Source organism: Rousettus aegyptiacus, unplaced genomic scaffold (genome assembly GCF_014176215.1).
Source record: "Rousettus aegyptiacus isolate mRouAeg1 unplaced genomic scaffold, mRouAeg1.p scaffold_m13_p_16, whole genome shotgun sequence".
Lineage (NCBI taxonomy): Eukaryota > Metazoa > Chordata > Mammalia > Chiroptera > Pteropodidae > Rousettus > Rousettus aegyptiacus.
Window position 1 is genome coordinate 2,180,912 of NW_023416291.1, and position 21,903 is coordinate 2,202,814.

The following is a 21,903-nucleotide window of genomic DNA, read 5'->3' on the forward strand; positions in this document are numbered from 1 at the left end:
TAATTCTTTTACAAGAGTTGTGTTCAAGTAGCCGAAGACTGAAGATGAAACTATTTAACTTTCTAAGGCTCTTTCTTCTTCCCTTTACATAAGGCTTCAAGCGTTTCTAGAAGTTGGGGGTGGGGAAGATCAATCCCGAATTATACAGCGTGACTTCTGGATGTTGGAGCTAGACAGTCTCGGTGGTGTGTCTGGATGGTTTTATGTGGCTGCAGCTTCGGCTGAAGCTCCTGGTTTCCTTTAGGTGTTTCTAGAAGCGCCGACACCCATGGGTCACACCCCTCTCAGAGAGGCCTCCAGCTGCTCCCAGCAGAGCCCTCATTAACCGGATGAACTTCACACTTTTAGGTCTGCTCAATCTTTAGACATCTGTCATGCCACTGTATGTCCTAACCGCAATAAAATTCGGATACATTTGTTTTCCATTTTAACTGGCTTGAGAAGTCACAGTTATGCTCTTCATAAATAACTACCCAAGTCCACAGGAGGAAAAGCACAGATTTCGCTGCAAACCATAGGTGTCTGAACTTCTTCCGTAGGTCCACGTGAACACAGCCGAGCTGTCACCATCACCTTAGGACCCTGTCGCTCATAACCTAGTCGACCTAGAAATGAAATAGGTTCACGATTTCTCATCATCTTAAAGGAATGATCGCTTTAAGAAACAGTTTCCAGTGTATCGTTTTATTCAGATCGAGCCGCTCCTTTCGTTTGGGGCCGTGTACACACCTCCTCAACCCTCTCTCCAGGGTCACCGCGGCCAGCAGTGATGCCCAGAGAGTCGCGTTAAACCGGCTGAAGAACTAGGCCCCTATGGAAACCGGGAGCGAGGTTAAACGTTTAGAGCATAGGCCCTTCCCCCACGGAGTGTAACTTAAGTCTCCGCGCGGTGTCGCTGCGCCCACAGGGGAGCTGCCGGAACCCGGGGGTCGCCCGGCCGTGCGCCCCGAGTTCCGGAGCGGGCTCGTGACGCGTCGCCCAGTCCCGTTTCCAGGCCCCCGGCAGCGCGCTCGGCGGTGCCATCCCGGCCCCGCAGACTCGATCGGGGTCTTCGGGGTCTCCGCGGCCACAGGCCTCCTCCGTCCGCACCGAGGGGAAGCGTCACACAGCGGGGGGGCCATGGCGAGCAGGCGGGGCTGACACAAGCCCCCAAGGGAAAACGAGGGCGCCGCCTGGCCCCCCGCTTCCCGCAGCGCCTCCGCCGCCTCTACTGATCGACTGTGTCTTCCGTGGAGAAACCTATGGAAAACAGCAGGGAAATGTTTCAGATTAAAAGTCAGAAATTCCCCTCTTTTGGCTTCGGGGGAACATAGACTCGTCAGCCGGTAGAAACGGAAGCACTGTCTCCGCGAGCCCTGCGCGGGTGCACGCGGGACAGCCCCGCCGCGCACCCCTGCGGCCTCGCGCTCATCGTGTACCCCTCCTCCGGGCTGGCGTGCGGGGCCCGGGCGCTCGCTGTGCCAGCGAGTCGCGTGCGGTGCTGCTAGGTCACTACGCACCCTACCGGAAGGCACATTGCCACATAAGCTACTTTTAAATACGGTACTGGGTACGCGACCGTCAAACACGGAGAAGAGAGCTCGGTTCTTATGACTTGTCAGTGTGCTGTGAGGACCGAGGTGAAAACTTGTCCTGGGCTAGGAGGAGCAGGATGGAGTGCCATGCATGTGTTCCACAAGAAGACAAAATCAAAGGAGCCTCCTCATGGCAACAGGAAGAAAATCAGACAGATGCCAAGAAAGGAGGTGTTTTCCTGATTCATGATGACAGCCTAGAATCTCTTACCCTTGCTGCCTTGCACTTGGTATTTCAAGGACATGCTGAACAAACATTTGGTAACAGGGAGATATTAACTTTCCCAGGCCTCAAATATGTGCTTCTGAGAACTATGGCCATTCCATTAAAAACATACATCACATGCTCAGAACATAAGTTGGGACCCAGTAGTATAACGTACCATTGGTCAAGGACCACATGACTCTGAAATCCCATGGGCCCTCGGAGGGGTGGGGCAGCCACCAGCAGAGTGGTGGCCCAGGGTCGAGGTGACCCTGCCCCCTACAGGAGCCCACCGGCCTCCTGGAACGTGGCCGCGTAGGCACGAGCCGTGTGGAGACGTGCGCGAGTAGATGTCCTTCCCAGCTGGGGCGCGAGATGCGGCACGTCCCTGCTTTTCTTCCCCATAGGCTTTTATTTTCCATTGAAGAGAATTACTGCAACTCTACGTACCTGGTGGAATTACGACTTGCCTGGACTTATTTTATGCATTTTTCTCTCGAAAGTGGTCTAGACTAGGCACACATAGAATACATACATATATCTACAAATATAGTTGTTAATGAGAATACTTAGTATTGGCTTTAGCATTTGTCAATTAGAATGTTTAGAATTTGCTTATAAAATCCACATTTGAATAGGAATATATTTACCACCTATATTTTTATATATCCATGGACATTTAAAATATACTTTTATACTTTATTTTAGCTGAGGAGCACCCGGGGCTACCGGAGGCTGGCGGGGGCGCGGAAGGGCGCCTCCTACAGGCTCCGGAGTAAGCGCGGCCCTGCCAGCACCTCCACGTTGGGCTCCTACCCTCTAGAGCTCTGGGAGAATAAGTTCTCCTGCGTTAAACCCCCCAGTTTGTGGTCCTTTGTGTGGCAGCCCTAGGAGATGAATTCAGTCAGTATTCAGTTAATTAGTTATTATTGTACATTAGCAGAGGTCAGTTATAATAGTTGGGCTTTGATCTTTAAAGTGTAAAGAAATAATTATGTTTGATCACAGTACAATCTCACATGCCTACATGCCATGCCTTCCAGATATGTAAGATTTGAGCTGCAGCTCATTAGACAAAGTTCAACTCTGCATCATGTGAAAAATTTGGAAGGCATGGAAGTGACTGGCAAGCAAAATAGTAAGAAAGGAAGAAACAAACAACATGTTTTCAAGGTTATAGCAGCCCTACTATACCATAATTGTTTTAGAAACATGGAATTCATTTTGCATTCCATTCTGATAACAGATAAAATTAAATTGAAATGTTCTTTGTAAAATCACATGTTTCTAAACAGAAGCTGTAACTCATTAACCTCTGTAGACTTCAGTGTATAGAAATACCATCATTTCATGCTATGCAGAGAGAAAATCAAATAAGGCTCAAATCCCTTGAAAATCTTAATTTAAATCTTTAATTTTCGAAAGAAGGGCTGATTCTCAATGTGTCCCCACGGCACTCTGAAATAACCCCGCACAGTAACCGGGAGAAAAGCTGTGGATGGTTGACCTGAAGGCTGCCCACGGTGGTGCTCAATGCCCAGGGACCTAGTCCCCGGCCAGGGAGCCCTTCTCTGGGACCCCGCTCACAAGAGGGCCGCGCTATGGCTGTCCTCCAGCCATACCTCCCCTCGGAGTGTGGCCTCCCTTCCTCTAGGATAAGATCTGGGTACCACACACAGACCCCAAAATTCTCTGCCCAAGTGACCTTGGACCTGCTCCCAGGCCTCGCGTCATCCTCAGCCCCAGGCCACGGGGCGCCGATTGTGGGGTGGTGAGGGGTATGTGGATGAAATTGGGATCCTCAAATCCACAGACCCCTCGTGGTAGAAGATGGGGAGAGGGGGGACAGGCCATGGCGCAGGTCTTCCTGTCCTGTCCCACCGCGCCCTGGCACAGAACCGTAGGGCCCTGAGCATTCTAAATGCATTCGGGCTTTCCAGCTCTATATATGAATAGCGGGACAGACGGTACGTGAACAGCATCTAAACCTGACTCATAATGTTTAAATATTTACACACATGCTATGCAGCTCTCCCTTCGCTCTTGCCCCAGGCTTCAGGAATGTGAAAGAGGGGTCTGGTGACGTCATAGAAATTTAATCACCTTTCGCCCTCTGTGCCTTTTAAAAATCACAAGGCTACTGCCCTACCAACACTTCATGCATAGCTATCAGAGCCACTACTTCAGGTTAAATTGTCGTAAAGTGTAACAATTATAAGGGGAAGATACTAGGATACATATGTAATGGGTACATATATTGGGTTAGATAAGCAAATTCGTCAGCAGTCATAGAAAATTAATAAAAACTGAGAACTAGGACAACCTGTAAAGTACACATGCTAATTAATTTAAATATTCACATTTCTGAAAAAAACTATTTTAAATATAAGTAAAGTATTTTAAGTACTTATATGAATACAAGTTATAGCAGTTTTAAGAAATAATATCTGTAGATTATCAGAGATCGAGTCTAATTTTTCCCCTCATATTTTCTTCTATTGCTTGAATTTTGGTATTTGTAGCCCAAAATACAGGGCATTTTGACCAGTGGTATATTCTTGAATAGGGGGGATAAATATATTAGTCATATAATAGAACAGTGAGTACTATTATAACAAAAATATCTATGTAATAAAAGATTTCTAAACTCATATTTGCTTAACAATACCACGAAATTATTTTTAAGAATCTGAGCAATTGGGTCAGACTTAAAAACTAAAAGGAGCCTTTTGATTAAATGGCCCAAATAAAAAAACAAAACCAAGAATCACTCCTGGAATTAAATAATGGCACATGAGATGCTTGTGACAAGGCTGAGTTCCGAGCTTATGCCAATTCTTACAACCCGGCCTGAGCTTCGGAATAACGCCAGCTGGGGAAGCTAGAGAGGACCAGTGGGAGACCCAAGTGGTAGCTTTTGAGAAAGGGATTTATCTAGGGGGTTCCCCTGGCCACATTTGTTCGTCCCTGATGCTGCTGGGCTGTGCTGGGAGGAAATGAGCAGGTTTCAAGTGGCACGAGCCCGCCGGGTCAGTTCCTACCAGACTAGCTCACAGTGCATGCATCACAGACTCCGTTTTACATAGCGCTGGTCCTTGCCCTGTGGGATTATCCAACACCACATGAGTCGCACAGAGTACATCTGCTATGCACAGGAAGAAGAGATTGCTGAGGATGTACTAGCCACGTAGTTATCTAAGTTAAAGCCCCATCCTCATTTTTACAGCTCTCATTTTAGAAAACATTAATCTAGAAGAAGGTAAGGTTTCCTAGGGCCCTATGGGACGTGCTTCAACGCACAGGTTTCTGGAGCCCTACACACCTGGAACTTCCTCCCAGGACCCCTGTCCCTAACTGCAGGCTAGGTTGCTCGGTTTCTCATTCGTAAATGGTCTAAGCGTGAAACCTACTTCATAGCATTGGTACAAAGATTAAAATGTTTTAAAAATACTTAGGTGAGTACATAATAGAGGCTCATTTTTTATTTTAATTTTACATTTGTAAACACTGTTGCACAGCATGTTTATACATCACAAAGCTCATTATATTTCTTCCCAAATAGACAAAAATCAGGTCTCATACACTAACTTTAAAATTCTATTTTTGCATATTTTATTTAGTTTCTGATGGTAATATCAATTCATTTCTATTTTATGTAATTTCATGGCTTCTGTAACATTGGTCCAGGAAGAATCCAATAGTGATACATAGATGGCCCTATGATATTGCTGAATTTTCTTCTGCGTAATTGTATTTTCTAGTGGTTAAACTCCAACACTAGGAGAAAGTATCTTTAATATTCATTCCAGACCAATATAAAATGGAAGATTATAATTGGGTGGTAACTCAGCTATTATGCAACAATGGCTTTCACAGTCACAGACACTATGCAACAATCGTTATGGTTAACAGTGTGCCTTTCTAATAAAAGCTCTCCATTATGGCTGGAACCAAAAACTAATGGTTATATAGTAGAAGAAAAAAAAAGAAAGGAAGGAAATCCTGCAGCTCTCTGGTACTGCCTGGACACTTTATCATAGCCTCCTCACTCCTGACCTTCCTTCTCTGCGATGCTCCCGTGAGCCGTGGCCTTTGCCGTGCCCAGCGTAGCCGTGCACAGCTGTCCATGTTGTGCACTGCGCAAGCTTCAGAGGCTCCACGTACATAGACGACCATGAAGAGTCCTTGGACTTGTGAGGCTCACAGCCTGCCTGACGACACGTGGTGTCCCCGGGCTCCCTGCACTGCAAACTCGAGTTCTGCCACCTCACATCTGAACTAAGTGAGATCAGATTTCAAGTAGGGCCTGAAGCTGGAACATGGCTCATCTCTGGCTTTTCTAGGTAGGTCCAAACCTCTGGAATTTAACAACTCAGAGTCACAGCTTGTGTGCCAAACGAGATTTTAAACATGTGCCACATAGCGCGGACTTGTGATGATATGTGAGAAGTGGGATGGCACTCACAGCCCGATCGAGACCACAGAAGCTACCGGTGGGAAGGACAGCCGATTCCCGAGGAGGAGGAGAATGGAAAAGCAGAGGAAAAGAAGATAAGACAAGAGCGCCCTTGGCGGCGAGCACTCTATGGGTGGCGTTTCAGTTTTCCCGGCACACTCGGAGGTGGGTGTTGTGGGCGACCCTGAACTTGGAGTCTGACACTCAGCCATTAGGGAACAAGCTCTGAGACTTTAGTCCCCTCTGTCTGTCTGCCAGTGACATTCAAAACATCTGTGTGTTAACTCAGCCTGGAATCGTGGATGTGCCTCTGGCCTCTGCAGAACCACAGAGCCTGGCCGTTGGTGTGATGAGACAGCTCCGCTTAAAGTTCTCATTTCCAGGCCCAGAAGGGATGCTCACTCTGAGACTGGAGTAGGGACAGGAGCCAGGATGAGACTCGTGCATTTCTGCCTTCGCAAAGTTTTTTTCCTAAGGAGAGCAGCAGGTGCGACAAATTAGGGTTGTGTATGCAACACAGCTTTCCTGTAGGTCGTCCCGGAGCATGAATGAATGTATGCTGAGTAAACATCCCCCAAAGATCCCACGGAAACATAAACACAAAAGAGCGCCCAGGACAGCTGTGGTCTTACCATCGGCCGTGTGCTGCACATCTGGCGGAAGCTGGTCAGGGGTGCACCACTGATGGTCTGGCTGTGTGGGACAGAGAAGCGTGGTTACGGCAGTGCGGACCGAACAGCGGCGCGCGAGCTGACGTCGTGCTGCGTGGCCTCTGTGACGCAGGCCACGCGGAGTCCGTCCTGCCCCGCACTGGCCACCCTTGGCTCCGTGACCATCTCCCCACCCCCTCCTCGATCCACTCTGCGTTTGGCCGAATTTCCACTACTTTGAGGCTGTGGCATATTTTCTATTTTTGAAACAGATGTGTTTTGTATATCTGCAGAAGTCTATAAACAAACGCTTTTAAAAAACTTACTATAGTCCATGAATAAAACAAAGGCATTTACTATCGACAAATACTCTTTTTAAAACCGTCACGCAGGAGGCAATGGGAAGACAAGAGAAGGATGAGAAGCCTGATGTTTTGTGGTGGTTCGAGGAAGAACTCTAAGCCGTGGGGTGGGGCCGTGGCTCCAGAGGCTCAGGACTAGAGAGGCCAGGAGGCCAGAGGGTGACATGGGCATTTCTCCTGGGATTTTCTCCTAGGTTTACACCGGCCAAGAACAACTAGATTGAACATCAGGGAATGTGTCAAACAAAGTGCATAGAGTAAATCAGAAGCTACAGACCTGAATTTCAAGTTCAGTTCCTAGGCCAGCATTTTTGTACGTAACAGAACAATTTCGGCTTTACCTGCCCATGAGGTTGCTCTGGCTTCCTGCTCCACAAGCTCACCCCGGCCTCCTGCTTCTCCCCCAGGCACAGAGATTGTAGACCTTTCATTCTTATACTCAAGTTACCTCCTGAAAATAACTCAGGGAGAATTTCTCTAACAATGAGTCAGTAGGGAGCATTTTCAGGGCTGCCAAACCACTGAAAGTAGCCTAAAGTTCAATTATATGACCAGATGCTGAGAAATGCTGCATTTAGTGCAGCCTGACCCCGCTCTACCCCCAGACACCTAGGCCCCTGCCTCCTCTTGGTGTACACAGAAGCTGAAACAGGAAATGAGATCATCTCTGTTTTTTACCTCCTTGCTTATTTTTAGATGTCTCAGATAACGTGTAGGATAAGTGACGTGAGCCTCAGTTTTATATTCCAGGAGAGTTGCCAAAAAAAGGTGACCATACTGTAATTTTACAAACACTATTATTGCATGTGCTGTAATTCAGACCTATAAATAAGAATGAAATACTCTTAATTCTGGGAGTTTTTGTAAATTCTACTATTATACCAAGATTTTGTTTTATTGAATACTGCTTGAAAATGTAGACCATTCTATATGACTTGGAATCTTTTTTCACATATAGACCTTTATTTGGTGATAATTTCACATGGTCTGGACAGCCCTACCTCTTATAATTGATAGGGAAAGTTCGATGAGCTGTCATAGTAGGTGAATTTCTACCTTCCTACACAAGTGAAGATTTGAAGAAAATAGTTATTTTTACTTCTAAATAAACTTGAATACTCATTGGTTTTATAGTTAACCTATCACAAGACTATTTCTTCAATTCTCCAACCTGTAAGAGCTAACTTCTAAGTAAATTTCTATTTATATTTCCCACAATATTAATTTAATCCTACATTCTGTAAAAAATGAATGAATGAATGAATGAATGATAGCTGTGTTCAGAGAGTCCCAGAAATGTTTCTGTAAAGACTGTAAAGAATGTAAGCAAACAAGTAAAAGAAAAAGAAAAAGAAAAAGAAAAAGTAAAGGAAGGAAGGAAGGAAGGAAGGAAGGAAGGAAGGAAGGAAGGAAGAGAAAAGAAAAGAAAAGAAAAGAAAAGAAAAGAAAAGAAAAGAAAAGAAAAAAGAAAAGAAAAAAAGAGAGAAAAAGAAAAGAAAGAAAAGCAGAGCAGACAGAAGGAGCAATTGCCAACCACGAAAAGAACCAAATTCTCAGCAGTGTGCTGTGTCACATGCCAGGGTCAAATAAGAGAAGCTCATTAAATTCCGACATACTTCTGCCACCCAGAAAGTCTGTCTCCTCCCTTGGGAAAAGGCTCTGAGGCACATTCAAACACAAACATACGGCAGTTTCAGCGGCCAAGAGCATCATGCTCTCTTTCGGTGCTCTCCCGGGAAAATCCATTTAAAATCTCAGATTCTTCACACAATTAGAAACACAGTTAAAAACTGAAGGGGGGGGGAGTTTTCTGAGCAAACCTAAAACACAGAAAAACGCATAATCCCTATGTAAAGATTCCATGTATGTGGGCAGAAGAGAGGGCAGGGACCAGGGTCCGGACCGTGGGAGGGGCCGGGACTGCTTCAGAGGAGGAGGGGGAGGGCGCCCTGGCCCTGACCTGCCCAGGGGGACCGTCCACATCAGCTCCACTCACAAATAATCGCTCTACTGTGTATCTCATTAGCCCGGGTGGACACGGCCATGGGGAGCAGCTTAAGCGGGTCACTTTTCCTTGGACTCTTTAAGGATATCCTTTCGACTGGAAAACGTCAGAAACTATTTTGCACAGATGTAGTGACATCCGCAGTAGTTCGATGTAAGTTTACAACCGAAAAAGACGTCACCCACGCTGTTTCTGCTTTATCCACTTTGCTTTTCGTTATACATTAAAATGTCCTTTTGAGAGACTCAGAGACGTCATTAAAAATGACCCATGTAAAATGTATGTTTGTTCAAGGAATTACAGCTCAATTTGATCCTTTTGTTAATATTCACATCCGTGGGTCCTGTGGCTACCGTATCACAAAGACGGTATGGGCATTGACCACTGTAACTGCGAATCAGAGGACGAGATAAAATAGAGGCTCTTTCTCTAGACAATGCTATGTGCCAGAATTCCAGAGACAGACAGCGTTTGACGGAAACAACGCTCAGCAGGCACTGACTTGCTGGAGTGAGCCCTCGTACTCACTGGGAACTTCCGCAGATCCCGCACGGCCCCGGGGCGGGTGGGCACTCCGGGCACTCCCGCATCCCACAGGTGGAAGTCCAGGCCGCAGCTGCAGGTTGGGAGATGCATCTGAGGAGAACAGGGTTGTCATTCACCAGGGCTGGGTGCAGCGGGGTGGGGGTGGGGAGTCACGCTGACACTTGCTTTAAACAACCACCGGGTTTGGTTCAAATCTTAAGGTTTAGCCTAAATCTAGCATAATCCTAACTCAAAAGCGTAAGCATGTCAGTGTGGACCCTGGACTGATACGGATGAGATCACAGGCCATATTTGCCTTAAAGTGACACCGTAATTATGCTTCCATTGTGAAGAGATTAGAAAGATTTGAAAGGTATACAGAGTTATCTTCACAAAGGGGCCTCATTTAAGTACCAGCAATTGAGCCATAAAGTAAGTTTTCTGACATTGCAGCCAGAGACCATTATGGTGTAACTGAAGTCCAGAATGGAAATAATGGTCATGCCTCATGGTTGCTAGGGAACCGATGGGTTAGAATGAGGCAGTGCCTTGGAAGATGTGCTATTTCTCTAAAGAGGCAAACAGAGGTGTAGTTTTCCACCATCAGTTGGGTAAGCAATTATAAGAAACCCCAAAAACATGTATTTCCCAGGTGTTTATGGGTCTGTGAAGAAATCTCCGTTCGTGTAAACACACACCGAGGCTTGTGCTGCTGGTCACGTGCTCTGCAGGACAGTTTTCCATGTGCGTTGGGGTTGAGAGTCCTTGCTGGTTCCTAAACACTACCTATTCATTGATGCTTTAGTTGCTGATGAATAGCATGCTGTTCTAGGATCCGTAGCAGATCTCGACCATGCCTTTAACTGCGGCCTTGAACTGCTGTCCTTGGGAATGAAATTGTAAGAGGGCTTGGTGAACTTAGGCAAGCATCAACATACCTGTTTTAATTGCTTTTCCAGTTTTTCTTTCTCCATCTGGCAAGCTTTTATCTACAGACAGAACAAAGGCATTTGCTTATCACAAAGGGTTCAAGTGGTTAGTTCTAAAGCTGTTCTTGACTGGCTGTCAGTAACTTGGTCAGAAGCCCAGGGTCCGAAGCACTGACAGCAATAGCTCCAGGAAAAAGTCTTGGATTTTCCAGACATGCGTTGGTTCTATCTTCAATTTCCCAAACAAGTTTGGAGAGTTGGATAGTCTTAAATTGGGATTCCAGTTCGTTTGAGGCCACAGTCCGTTTCAATAAACTGGCTATCATTGTCTGGCTTCCTTGAGAGTTACATCTAATCAGTGGACCCATTGAACAAAACTCTTGGCTTCACTAGATATGTAAATGACATTTAGAAATATGTGTGTTTTTGGAAGACAGAACATTCCAACATAGTCCTTCAGAGAAAATAACAGGAATTTAGAAACAACTTCACCGCACTAGAGAATTTCAAATTCGAATTGGAGTACTAGGCAGTTCAGCTCCTGTTCTACCAAGATAAATATTATGAGAAAAAGATCAAAAGAATTAGACTTTATGAAAGACTTTGGAATCCAATTTCTTGGGTAATTCCTTAATATACGTAAGTGAAAAGAAATCTCCAGTCATTTTCAACTCTTTACGAGATTGTTTAAGAATGATTTCATCCCAGGTGCTAACCTCTCAAAAAAAAAAAAAAAAAATCCCATGTCAGTTAACATTAAGAAGACAAAAAAATCTTGAATTTTTTTTCTTAAATGAGAAAATAAAATAAAATGCACTCATGCTGGCAAAGAGTATTTCATTTTGATTTATACCTTCGATTTCAGCTTATTCAACTGGGATTGAGAAGTCTGGTTAATTTGCTGTAGCTCCTCTTTCTCTTGGTTGAGTCTTTCTCTGTCTGATCGCTCCCTTTTGAAGTCTTCTTCATATATCTGCACCTAGGAAATATTGATTTGCTGTTACGGTTAGCTTCCTCTGCTCTTACGCCATTGAAATGATTCAGAGGATGCGTTCTCTAGGCTTGTCTCATCGGAGGCATTCCTGTCCCCTTTTCATGACAAGTGCTTTGTGACGGGGCTCCAGCTGATACATAGGACTAGAACTGTGTCTTTCCCTTTGTTTAGAATGGCATTTCTCAACCCTTTCTTCCCTGAGCGTGTATCAGGAATTCAGAAGTAAAATAATAATGTAGATATTTTGAAAAAATTCCCCTCACCCATTATTCGATGACCCCTCACCCCTCGTATTAAGTGTCACTGTTTTGGAGCAAGTTATCCATCCCCAACATAAAGCTTTGATGTATGAATACTGCTTGGAGTTCTAAGAGACAGTTTACTGACAACAGCCGTTAAGTAAAGTTACTAAACGTAGACATGCCAATGTTTCCAAAACATAAATTATAAGTCGAACATAGCATAGAAATGAAAGGTTCAGGTATGTGGAGAAGCAAAGCATGATTGTTAAAAGGTTTTCACAGGTCGTTGCCCTAGGAATTTAGTGGGGGGCAGGGGTGGGAGGTATATCATAAAAAAGAAACTACTATTTAGTGGAACACCTCTCCAGAGATACTTCAAATATTTCAGAAAAGTAGTCAAACCAGAAAGAAAAACACTTAATTACTGTCGTTTTAAATTGGCATTGTGTTGACTAGTGGCTTGGAGACTAGTGTGTGGGCTATGAAAATAAACGAAGCTTAGGGAATGAAGCAAAGAAATTCCTTCGAGACCACGATTTAAATTATGGCTGATGCTGGAACCTCGTAGCTAGAGGTTTGTCTGTTGACACCAGGTTCCAGCGCAGAGTACTCCCTTTAAAGCCACCCTCATCGTTCAAGGACTGGCGGCCGGAAGCTACAGAACAACAGCCCGGCTGCTGCCGTTTTCCGAGAAGGGCCAGACTGGGTTAACAGGCTTTGCAGAATAAGTCATGTCTCCCTGAGACTCGTCACACCCGGTGCTGATAGAATCTCACCAAAAAGATCTCGGTGTGCCCCTCTCATGCCTGTGCGATCTTGGGCAAGCCATCGAACCCTTCTGAAACCCCGTTCCCTCTTTCATGAAGCGTGAGTTGGACTAGCTGATCATTCTCTCATCACGCTTTAAAATTAGACGAGTCACACGGAACTAAATGCAAAAACCTTTGACACATTTTGAAAAGCGAGACTTCCAAAACCGTCCCAAGGCGCATGCGTGTTCAGCGGGTGGGACGCTCTCCCCAGGATCGCGCCCCTTTCAGCCTCTCACCTGGTGTTTGAGAACTTCCATTTCTGTTCTCAGCTCCTCGTGACTGCACTCTTCTTCGGCTTTGCCCAGACGGCCCTCGGGAAGTGAACTCTTGATGGCCAAGGCATCCCAAAGAGCCTGTGTTGAAAACGAGCCCACTGTTGACCTGAGAGGTGCGGCCTGTGAATCACGGCCGTCTCAAGTGTCCCTGCAAGGCCGGATTTCCTTTCCAAGGCCGCTTGCATGACTGAATGACTTTCTTCTTCCTGATTCTCTAGCATATATACGTTTTTCCCCAGAATCTGTCTTTTCTCCATGGCGATGCTTATGTTATTCACCTCTCATTTAACAGCAGCCCTCATTCAGGGCGTCCGTGTTGGAGCCCCACCCCCACCCCAGCCAACCACGAGAGGAAGACTGTCTATGCCCTTTCTCTAGATTTCTCTAGATTCTCTCTTACTCTAGATTCTGTGCTGCAAGTACATATTCTACCTGTAATTCTCGCATCAGAATCACCGGGAGACGTAGCAGACAGGCCCATCCCTGGGCTCCTGGACCAGGAGATCTGGGGGTAGGGTCTGAGAATCCGCATTGCTCAAGAGCTTATGCTGCTGGTTTCTGGATGACATTTTGAGTCTATTCTGCTGCGTAATTATGTCCCCAAGATCTGTTGTGCTACTCTTCTGCCCTGTCCTCCTCAGCATGCCATGCCCTGGCCTAGTCAAAATGCCGTTCTCCAGTAAGACACCTGTCACCCATACAGCGTGGAGGGAGGGCTTGGCGTCCCTGGCACCCACTACAGCCTGCTGTTTTCCTTGTGGGAGGAGGAGGGGGAGGGGGGGCGGAGTCAGAGACACTTGGGTTTGCCAGCAAAGTTGCCGCCCTTACCTACCAGCCCATGCTACTCTTACATACGCTCTGCTCGGTCAGGTCACCTATAGGACACTGCCTCTGTTCTGAAGACCTTTGGTTCATGATGAGTTCACAGATGGTGACAGAACATGTCATCCTGGTGTGGTCTCAGAGCCCATGCGCAGCATGACTACCTGCTTATGATCATACGAGTCCCCTGTACAAATAGCAAGGTTCACTTCAGAGCGCCAGAAGAGCTTACTGCCTCTGTGTGTCTTCAGTAGCTTCAGTGATGTTGCTTCAGTGATACCGTTAGTAACTTCCCTGCATCACTGTGCCATGTGGTCACAAGGGCCGGAAAAGAAAAACTAACTTACGGTCTTGACCATGTGCAGACAGACCAGGAGTTTCCTAATGGAATGTCTCAGTCTACGAATGCAGTCTAGCCTGTTGTATCATTTTTCAGGAAGTTGTAAGAGAAACAGAACTCTTTTCTTCCTCCAAGAAGTATTTCGAGAAACAACAAAAGTCATTTACTAATTTATGTTTTTGTCAAAATTTGTTGCTAAGCTACATAGTTCTAGGAAATGCTGTAATAGTTCTGATTTCAAAAAATGTGCTCATAGCAGTAGCGTATCTAGGGTAGAGTGAGCCCAGTGAGTTGAGACAATCAAATATGCTGCTTCCATGTCCTACTCAGGAATAGACCGTTTTTGTGGGTCTTATATTTGAATTTCCTGGTCCACCTTTCATGTTATTCAGGCTTCTAGAAATTTTGCAGATAGGTCACAAATGAAAGGAGAGTCTAATAGACATCGATTCCACCTTGGGGTTTTCCAGCTTCCTTGAACAAACACCCGTAACCCATTCTAGAATAGTTCTTTGCTATCAGTATAGATATCCTCAGCAGACCCAGTCATGTGACAGGGCCGAGACTCCAGACAAACCCCGTCTGCCCCAGGGTGGCGCTGGCTGACTGGCCCAGGTAAATGCTCTGCCGTGGTGAGACATCTGGCCACCCTTCAAGAACTTGACCGAAAACAGTGCCCTCGGGGATTGCTTTCAAAGCAAATAAGTTAAATTGAGTACACACAGTTGTGTGAACTCATGAAAACCATATGTTAATTATTAAGCCGATGCTACATTTGTCAAGCACTCTGTCAACTATGGGGGGCACATACTAACCCTCTGGGGACCTTGAAATGACACCTCTGGACACTGGTTAAGTACAACGTAGTACACAGTCTAAAATACAAGCAGTGACCACATTTTCAAGGCCAGTCAATACCTACTCTTCTTTAGAAGATAATTTCTGTGACTTAGGCCAAGAAACCTCTAGCTCGAGAGATGCGTGTCTCAACTTAATCCTGCGCCACAAGGATTCTTATGGTCCCCATACGACGCAGCTCTTGGGAAAGTCAACAGCAAAGGATTTGATTCTTCCCTGATCCTTTCCCCCGGAAAATGAAGCTGTTACTCCACAAAACACACACGCACACACACACGCACACGCGCACGCACATGCGCACACGTCCCATCCGGTCGGCACCACGCCCAGCCCCCCGAGTGACGATGGTGAAGAGCAGCCTGTCCCTCAGGGAACCCCTGTGGCTGACCGAGAAAGCAGGCTCTTGTTCATGAGCACCCGCTCTCCGGGGCTCTTCGAGCTGAAACTCTGCTTACTGTCTTCTACGGTTTCTTCTTATTTCTCTTTTTCATCGTGCTGCTTTGCAGAGACATGAATTCCCAAAAGCTTCCTAGCCAAGCAGGGCCGAGCAGTGCGGATAGGAGGGATTCATAAAATCACAGAGAGGCCCGTGTGCGGGCCGCGGCCGGAGCCCCTGGCAGCGAGCGCCGCGCCAGGAGTCTCCGCCAGGCCGCGCACAGGACCTCCCCAGGTGACCCAGCCAGGTACCTTATTGAGGCGTTTTATTTCACATTCGTAATGTTCCTTCTTTCTGTTCACAAGAGCATTTGTTTCCTTTAAAAGCTTATTCTCTTTCTTCAACTCGTATAATTCTTCATTGAGGCTTTCCTTTTCCTTCTGAAGTAAAGAGCGAGAAAACAAAATCAAGATCAGTACAATTCAGGCGTCACGATCGCGTTGGCATACTTCCGCAGTAACAGCAAAACAGGACTGCCGGGTTTTCGTCAACACGCATTCGAGCACTGTTTCCTCTGGGGGAGGGCAGGGTTAGCATGGAAGAAATCTTCCTTTTCTCCCTCATGCAACTAAGTTTTGTGACTCAGAAAAAGATATCGAGATTTCCAATCCTCACTTTCATGAGCGTCAGATGGGTCTGCCGAATAAACCAGTTCTCATGTATTGTTACTAGGTGATGGATGAGCGACTCAGTAAAATAATCAAAAGTATTAAAAAGAGAAAAGCATCATTGCGACAAAAATACTATCCCCAAGCCCAATCCTATGCCACTCTGGACGGGAGGGAGGGAGCAGAGGATAAACTTGAGGCAGATCAGCCGCAAACAGTTACTCAGTGCTGTACTGTTGTGACTGTTCTCCGTCGAAGGCAGAGATCAACTAGTCTAGCTGCCGTCACACACCATGTTTCAGGTCACCTTCAAGGAGTCCAGGCTTTTAAATGACAAGTAAGGTTAGTTACTTAGGTACCAATAGGCTCTGGATTCAGACAACATCTACTGCCTCTTAATTTCATATTCTGGGTAGTACACTTTGGAGTGAATTGGACTCTTACTGGGATTGAGTTTTGGAACCTCGTAAGATGACTGTTCCAGAATTCAGGTATATATTAGGGCAGCGAAGCTGTTCTCTGCGGCACCATGATGACAGGTGCAGGTCACTGCGCGCTCGCCCAAGCCCACAGGACGTGCGCCACCAGGAGGGACCCCCGAGGCGCACTGTGGGCGTGGGTGATGCTGGCCTGTCGCTGTAGGTCGTCTACCGTAACAAATGCCTGCTCCGGCGGGGGCGCTGGCGAAGGGGGGGCCTCCCACGTGCGGGGGCAGCGGGGCTGTGCGGACCCCCGGGCCTTCGGGTTCTGCTGTGAGCCTGAAACTGCTCTAAAACATTAGGTCGGTTAAAAAGAAAACAGAGGTGCGAGAGGCTGCCTCGTCAGGAATTCTGCCTCGGTGTGTTCAGGATGCGTTGTTGTATAGTTAACATTTCCCAGTGCAATGGTTACATTTAAGAACTCTCTTTTAGGTCAGTCATTTTCTTTAAAAGTGAAAACAATCCTATTTGCTTTCATTTAAGTAGAATGAGCCTATACACTTAGAAAATGAACGAATTGTTTTTTAATTTAGCGTGATCTAAGAGAAAATTATTTCAACTGGAAAAAGGTCCCAGCTGCGCGAGGAAAACATTGCCGCGAGGGCCGCGGGACGGAAAAGGGCCGCGACGCGGCCGAGGGAGACGCGGCCGAGGGAGACGCGGCTGAGGGAGACGCGCCCGGCCGCCCGCCTGGGGCTCCCGCGGCGGAGGCCCTCCCCTCCCCCCCCCACCCGGCCCGGCAGAGGGAGGCGGGCCGCGGGGGGTCCGTGTCTTCTGAGCACGGCTCATGCCTTGCAGCACCTGCCACCAGACTTCACGCTAGAATGTTTATTTTAAACTTGTTTTTTCTTAATATACGTTAAAAAGCGTATAGAGGCCCGCAGAGCCTAAGGTTTCCCTCCCAGCTCCCCCCGCAATATCCACGGGGTCCAGTAGGTGACTGAGTCAGACTGGGAGTCTCTTTTCGGAGGCACCGTCACCTAGACGGCCACCACGTCCGTCTGGACAGGGGTTAATGGGGCCGTCGCATCTGGGGAGTGGCTCCCCCTCCCGCCGTCCCGCGCGCCGGGGTGTCGGCGTTGGCAAGGCACCCCTCCTCTCGATGCCCCAGTCTTCCTGTCTTTACAACAGCAGGAGTGATATTTTCCTCACAGGTGGGCTGGAAATGTTCAGTGAGATGATGAGGGTGACGTGCGTTTTTAAAATGTTACATTTTTCTGATTATAAAAGCAGTCCCTGTTTGTAAAGCGCCCTGTAAAAGCTGGAGAGCAGCCGTGCCGATGCAGGCTATTGTCCCGTTATTAGCAGTAATGCTAGTAATAGAAATAATAACTGAGTAAAGAAAGAAAAAGCTAAATCTCCTCTAAGGTTAAAACGCCCTGAAAGGCATCACGGAAGCCGTGACTCCGTCGCTCCCTGGCAGAGCACGACCTGCTGATTCGCGTCAGAGGTCGCGTCGGAGGCCAGGTCGCGCCGGCACCGCCGCCCCCCGCTGCCCGAGGAGCGGCCCACGGGGGCGGCTCCGGCCCTGCGGATCCGGCCGCCCCCGCGCCGGCTCCCCTGCGGTCCTGCCCACCTCCTGTCGCTGCCGCCGCCCCTGGCGCAGGTCGCTCGGCCCGCCGCTGGCCCCCTGGTCCGGTGGCTGCTGCTCCTCCAGGGCGCTGAGGAGTCTTCTCGTGGCGTCCAGTTGCGTTTTCAGCTCCGCGACCTGAGGAAGCCGTCACAGACAGTTGCGGACGTCTCCCCTGGAGCCCACCACCCCCCGCATGTGTCCCCAGCCTGCGCACAGGGGACAGCCAGGCCCTCTCCCCGGGCAGCCTCCCCACCCGCCTCCACTAGCTCCGCTCCCCACCGCCCTAACCCCCGCCCTAACCCAGGTCAGGACACCCGTTTGGAAAGGAGCATCCTCCCCGGAAAATCAGACAGGCACAGCGGCCAGCCCCTCCCAGGCGGTGCAGAGCTACGCCGCGGGTAGGGCCACTTCTAGGCCTGTCTTTCTGCTCTCAGCTGTCAAGGTGTGCTCGCCTGGGCTGGAGGGACAGCAGTGGGGGTGCGGGGGTGCCCACACCAGAGACAAGCGGACATGGCCTTCAGCTCACCTAACCTGCGCTTCCCCTGCCACTGAAGGCCGCGTTAGTCATCCGGGTGACAGCGGCACAGTGAGAGAAGCCTCGGACAGGTGCTTCCCCAGAGCTGGGGATTCTGCCGGCCTTAACCCCAGGGCTTCCTGCAGCTGCCGCCTTCAGGGCCGATGCAGCCTAAACATTTTCCCCGGGGTCATGCTCTTTAAAGTTCGGGGACTCGATATTACTAGGTGGACTGACCATAGTGTGTGGGAACATTATCCTGCTCTTTCTAAATTTAATACTTCCAGGTATCAAAATGGGGAAGGAAAGAGCAATACCGCTGTGTCACTCACTTGCGGTCAAGTTGCTTCATTCCGAATTATTTAGGGGAATTTACTTTCTCTTTTCTCTATTTTTGAACACGGAGTGGTTTTAAATTCTAAATTGACTAAATTGACTAAGACATTGTCTCCAAAAAAAGTGTCTTTCTCACCAAAGCGAAAGCTGTTTGAGAGAGAACATGCCTTCCGGGAGGAGGGGACGCCCACTCCCCTCAGAGTTTCCCTGCCCGCTGTCTGTCTCTGTACCCGTGGAAAACGGCTTGTGCCATCTAATGAAGGAATTGGAGAGCTGGCCTCGCACAGACGGTATGAACCCGAGGCCGTCTCTCGCCTCGCGTGTACCCGTGTGTGCTCATGGCCGCTCGCCGCAGGGCAGGCCAGGGTACTCTGCGAGCTGGGACAAGTGTGTGCAGGAACGCCAGTGACAGCTCCAGGGGCGACGTCAGGACCTTCCTTTTGCTAAGCTCGGGATGATTCCCCAATACTGGGCATCAGTCTCCAGGACCAGGCGGCCACGAGCACACTCAGCACCCCCATCATTTCTCAGCGGTTGGCCAGCAGTGGAGGTCAGTGGCCTCCACACACGTGGCTCCCCCAGGCAGTGACTGAAGCTCACACCGAACGGACACAGACAGGCGTTTACCTTTCTTGCGTATAACTCTCTCATACTTCTAAATTGCTGATCCCATTGCTGGTTGACTTCCAGGAGCTGAAATTGTTAAAGTTTGGGAAATCAACAAAGGATTTCTGCCTCTTTGAATATTTGACCAACGTGAAATGCATTTCTGAGGTTGCTAAAGTTTTAGAAGCTCCGGGTGAAAACAGCGTCCCCTCTAGCGGGGGCGGGGGGCGGGGGTGACGCTGAGGGACACACTTCCACCTTCTCGTGGCGGGGGTGCAGAGCGAGGTCAGATGGGCAGTTTGTTAGCAGCTTTAAATTGTGTAGTTGCTTGAATTTTCACCTTCTTTGTTTAATCCAACCAGAATCTGATAAAAAATCAGAAGTTCTAAGTATGATGGTTTTCTGTAAGATTTATTAATATATGAAAGGTCTTTTTCAAAACTTTTCATATTTTTCAATGTGCTTACATTAATAGAGTGAAATATTTCTTCCAACTTTTTAAAAGCAGAATTTATATTAATAAATTCTGAATGCTATTAACTGATTATCATTTGCTTGCAATAATGTGTCTTTTAAAATCTATACATGATTTACGATATATACTCAACAAATGGGTAATATCACCTTTTTGAAGGTATAGATTTTCAAGGAATAATACTTTTATCATAGACAGTATTTACTGTTTTGAGAAATAATTGAGGCTGCAAACAATTTGAAAGTTTTAAAACTATGTACCCAATAGAGGGATGAAAAACACTGCCTTGTGTTTTCATTTCTTTGTAAGGGAAGTCTGCAGCTTCCTGCTTTAAAAGAAATTCCAGCGCTTATCAATGTGGGACAGGCACTGAGAAGATGGTCAAAACGACTAAAAATAGCAAGACTTTCTCCTAATTATAAAATAAAATATCTCCTCCAGAGTGGCAGTTACTAGGTAATTCCTGTGCTAGAAATAAAAATGGCTATTTAGTGTAAGACTATGTAATATTATAAATATAGTTGATCAATTGGCATGTTAGGGATTATTACTTCCGCGCTATGGTAACATTACTTTGCTGTAGCTCAGTGATTTTCCAGAAGGGCGCAGTGTTTTGTGCGGCATCAGAGAGGACCAGAAGGCACCGCGGCAGACCAGATGAAGAGCGCGCGGGAGGGCCCCGAGAAGGGCTACAGAACGGGCAGCGCACCGCGCTGAGCTGTCAGGCTCTTCACCTCCCCCTCTGCCGAGAGGGATGAAGAGGCTCTAATACTCATTACACTCGGAAAAACAGAGCTCCGGATAATATCCATTACATCCCCAATGACATCACAGAAACAGACATTTTCGCGTGGGAATGTTCCTTGACCGTTAGCGGTCAGATGCCCGACGCGTGAAGTCGCAGCACCTAAGTCAGCTGTACTCAACACTTCTGACAGTTTGAGTTTCAAGGCGTGTCAGGTCGCAAGGCGTACAGGGCACAGGTGATAAGTTCACCCGGTCCATGTGGAGGAGACATTTAAGTTTTGAGAAAATCAAGATTATCATTGTCAGAGTCAGGACTGTCATTTGTGCAAAATTTTGCTTTCATTTGCACAAACCCTGAGATACTGAGTAAGAGATAAGTAGGGAATAAGAAAAAATATTTGCTCTCAAAATAATACAGTCCACTGCCCTAGAGATGATAACTGTGACCCAATAACAAAATAAAAGTCACCGAGTGATACACTTTGTCGCTCTCAGCCTAATCCATGGCACATGTTGCTTCAACTGATATTTCGAAATTACCTCTTTTCTCTGTTTTTCCAAGCACCTTATCTTTTGTTCAAGAGAATTCGCTGAGTTCTTTCCTCTTGATGATTTAGTGCACTTAAAGAGAAGAAGAAGAAAACAAAGTAGTCTATAAAATAAACAGGAAAAATATTGTCCTTCACAAACTCCATGCATTTGGCCAACTCGCATGTTGTGATTTCTGAAATAACATCTTATTCTAGCAGTAACAATCTTCACACCATTATGCTTCATAGAGACCTGGTTTAGACTCTTTGATATAGATTAGTTACCAAAATAATTCCCTAATAAATAATAACCGCATCTATGAAATAGGCAAGCAAGAAAGTAGGATTTTATGAATTTGGATTTCAATTCTTTTCCAAAAAAATGAAAATTCAGAGAATAGTGCATCTAGAAGTCTGGTAAGTTTCACGGGTACATGTTAGGTATTTATATAGTCAGCATTTTTCAAAAACCGTTTTCCATAGACATGCCCGTGGTCTGGGAGTGGCCCCGGCAGAAGTCCGAGGGGCGACAGGACCAGCAGGACAGACA

At 47.1% G+C, this 21,903-nt stretch overlaps 1 protein-coding gene and 1 long non-coding RNA gene across 3 annotated transcripts in view; one reads left to right on the top strand and one right to left on the bottom strand.

Moving 5' to 3' along the window:
• The window catches only part of LOC118612407, a 90,225-nt gene that overhangs the window by 30,087 nt on the left and 38,235 nt on the right, over window positions 1-21,903 (top strand). The gene's annotated exons all lie outside the window — the stretch shown is intronic.
• The window catches only part of TNIP3 (TNFAIP3 interacting protein 3), a 57,389-nt gene continuing 36,149 nt past the window's right edge, over window positions 664-21,903 (bottom strand). Inside the window, exons 4-14 of one of the 2 annotated variants that reach the window (XM_036233444.1) lie at window positions 21,364-21,444; window positions 19,623-19,688; window positions 18,149-18,280; window positions 15,737-15,865; window positions 12,991-13,107; window positions 11,560-11,685; window positions 10,716-10,766; window positions 9,781-9,888; window positions 6,868-6,928; window positions 6,638-6,706; window positions 664-1,239 (exon numbers count right to left, since the gene is read on the bottom strand). In XM_036233444.1, coding sequence (XP_036089337.1) covers window positions 1,208-1,239; window positions 6,638-6,706; window positions 6,868-6,928; window positions 9,781-9,888; window positions 10,716-10,766; window positions 11,560-11,685; window positions 12,991-13,107; window positions 15,737-15,865; window positions 18,149-18,280; window positions 19,623-19,688; window positions 21,364-21,444 — 972 coding nt within the window. In that variant the 3' untranslated portion in view covers window positions 664-1,207. The remainder of the gene's footprint in view (window positions 1,240-6,637; window positions 6,707-6,867; window positions 6,929-9,780; window positions 9,889-10,715; window positions 10,767-11,559; window positions 11,686-12,990; window positions 13,108-15,736; window positions 15,866-18,148; window positions 18,281-19,622; window positions 19,689-21,363; window positions 21,445-21,903) is intronic. The other variant, XM_036233443.1, reaches the window with a different exon arrangement.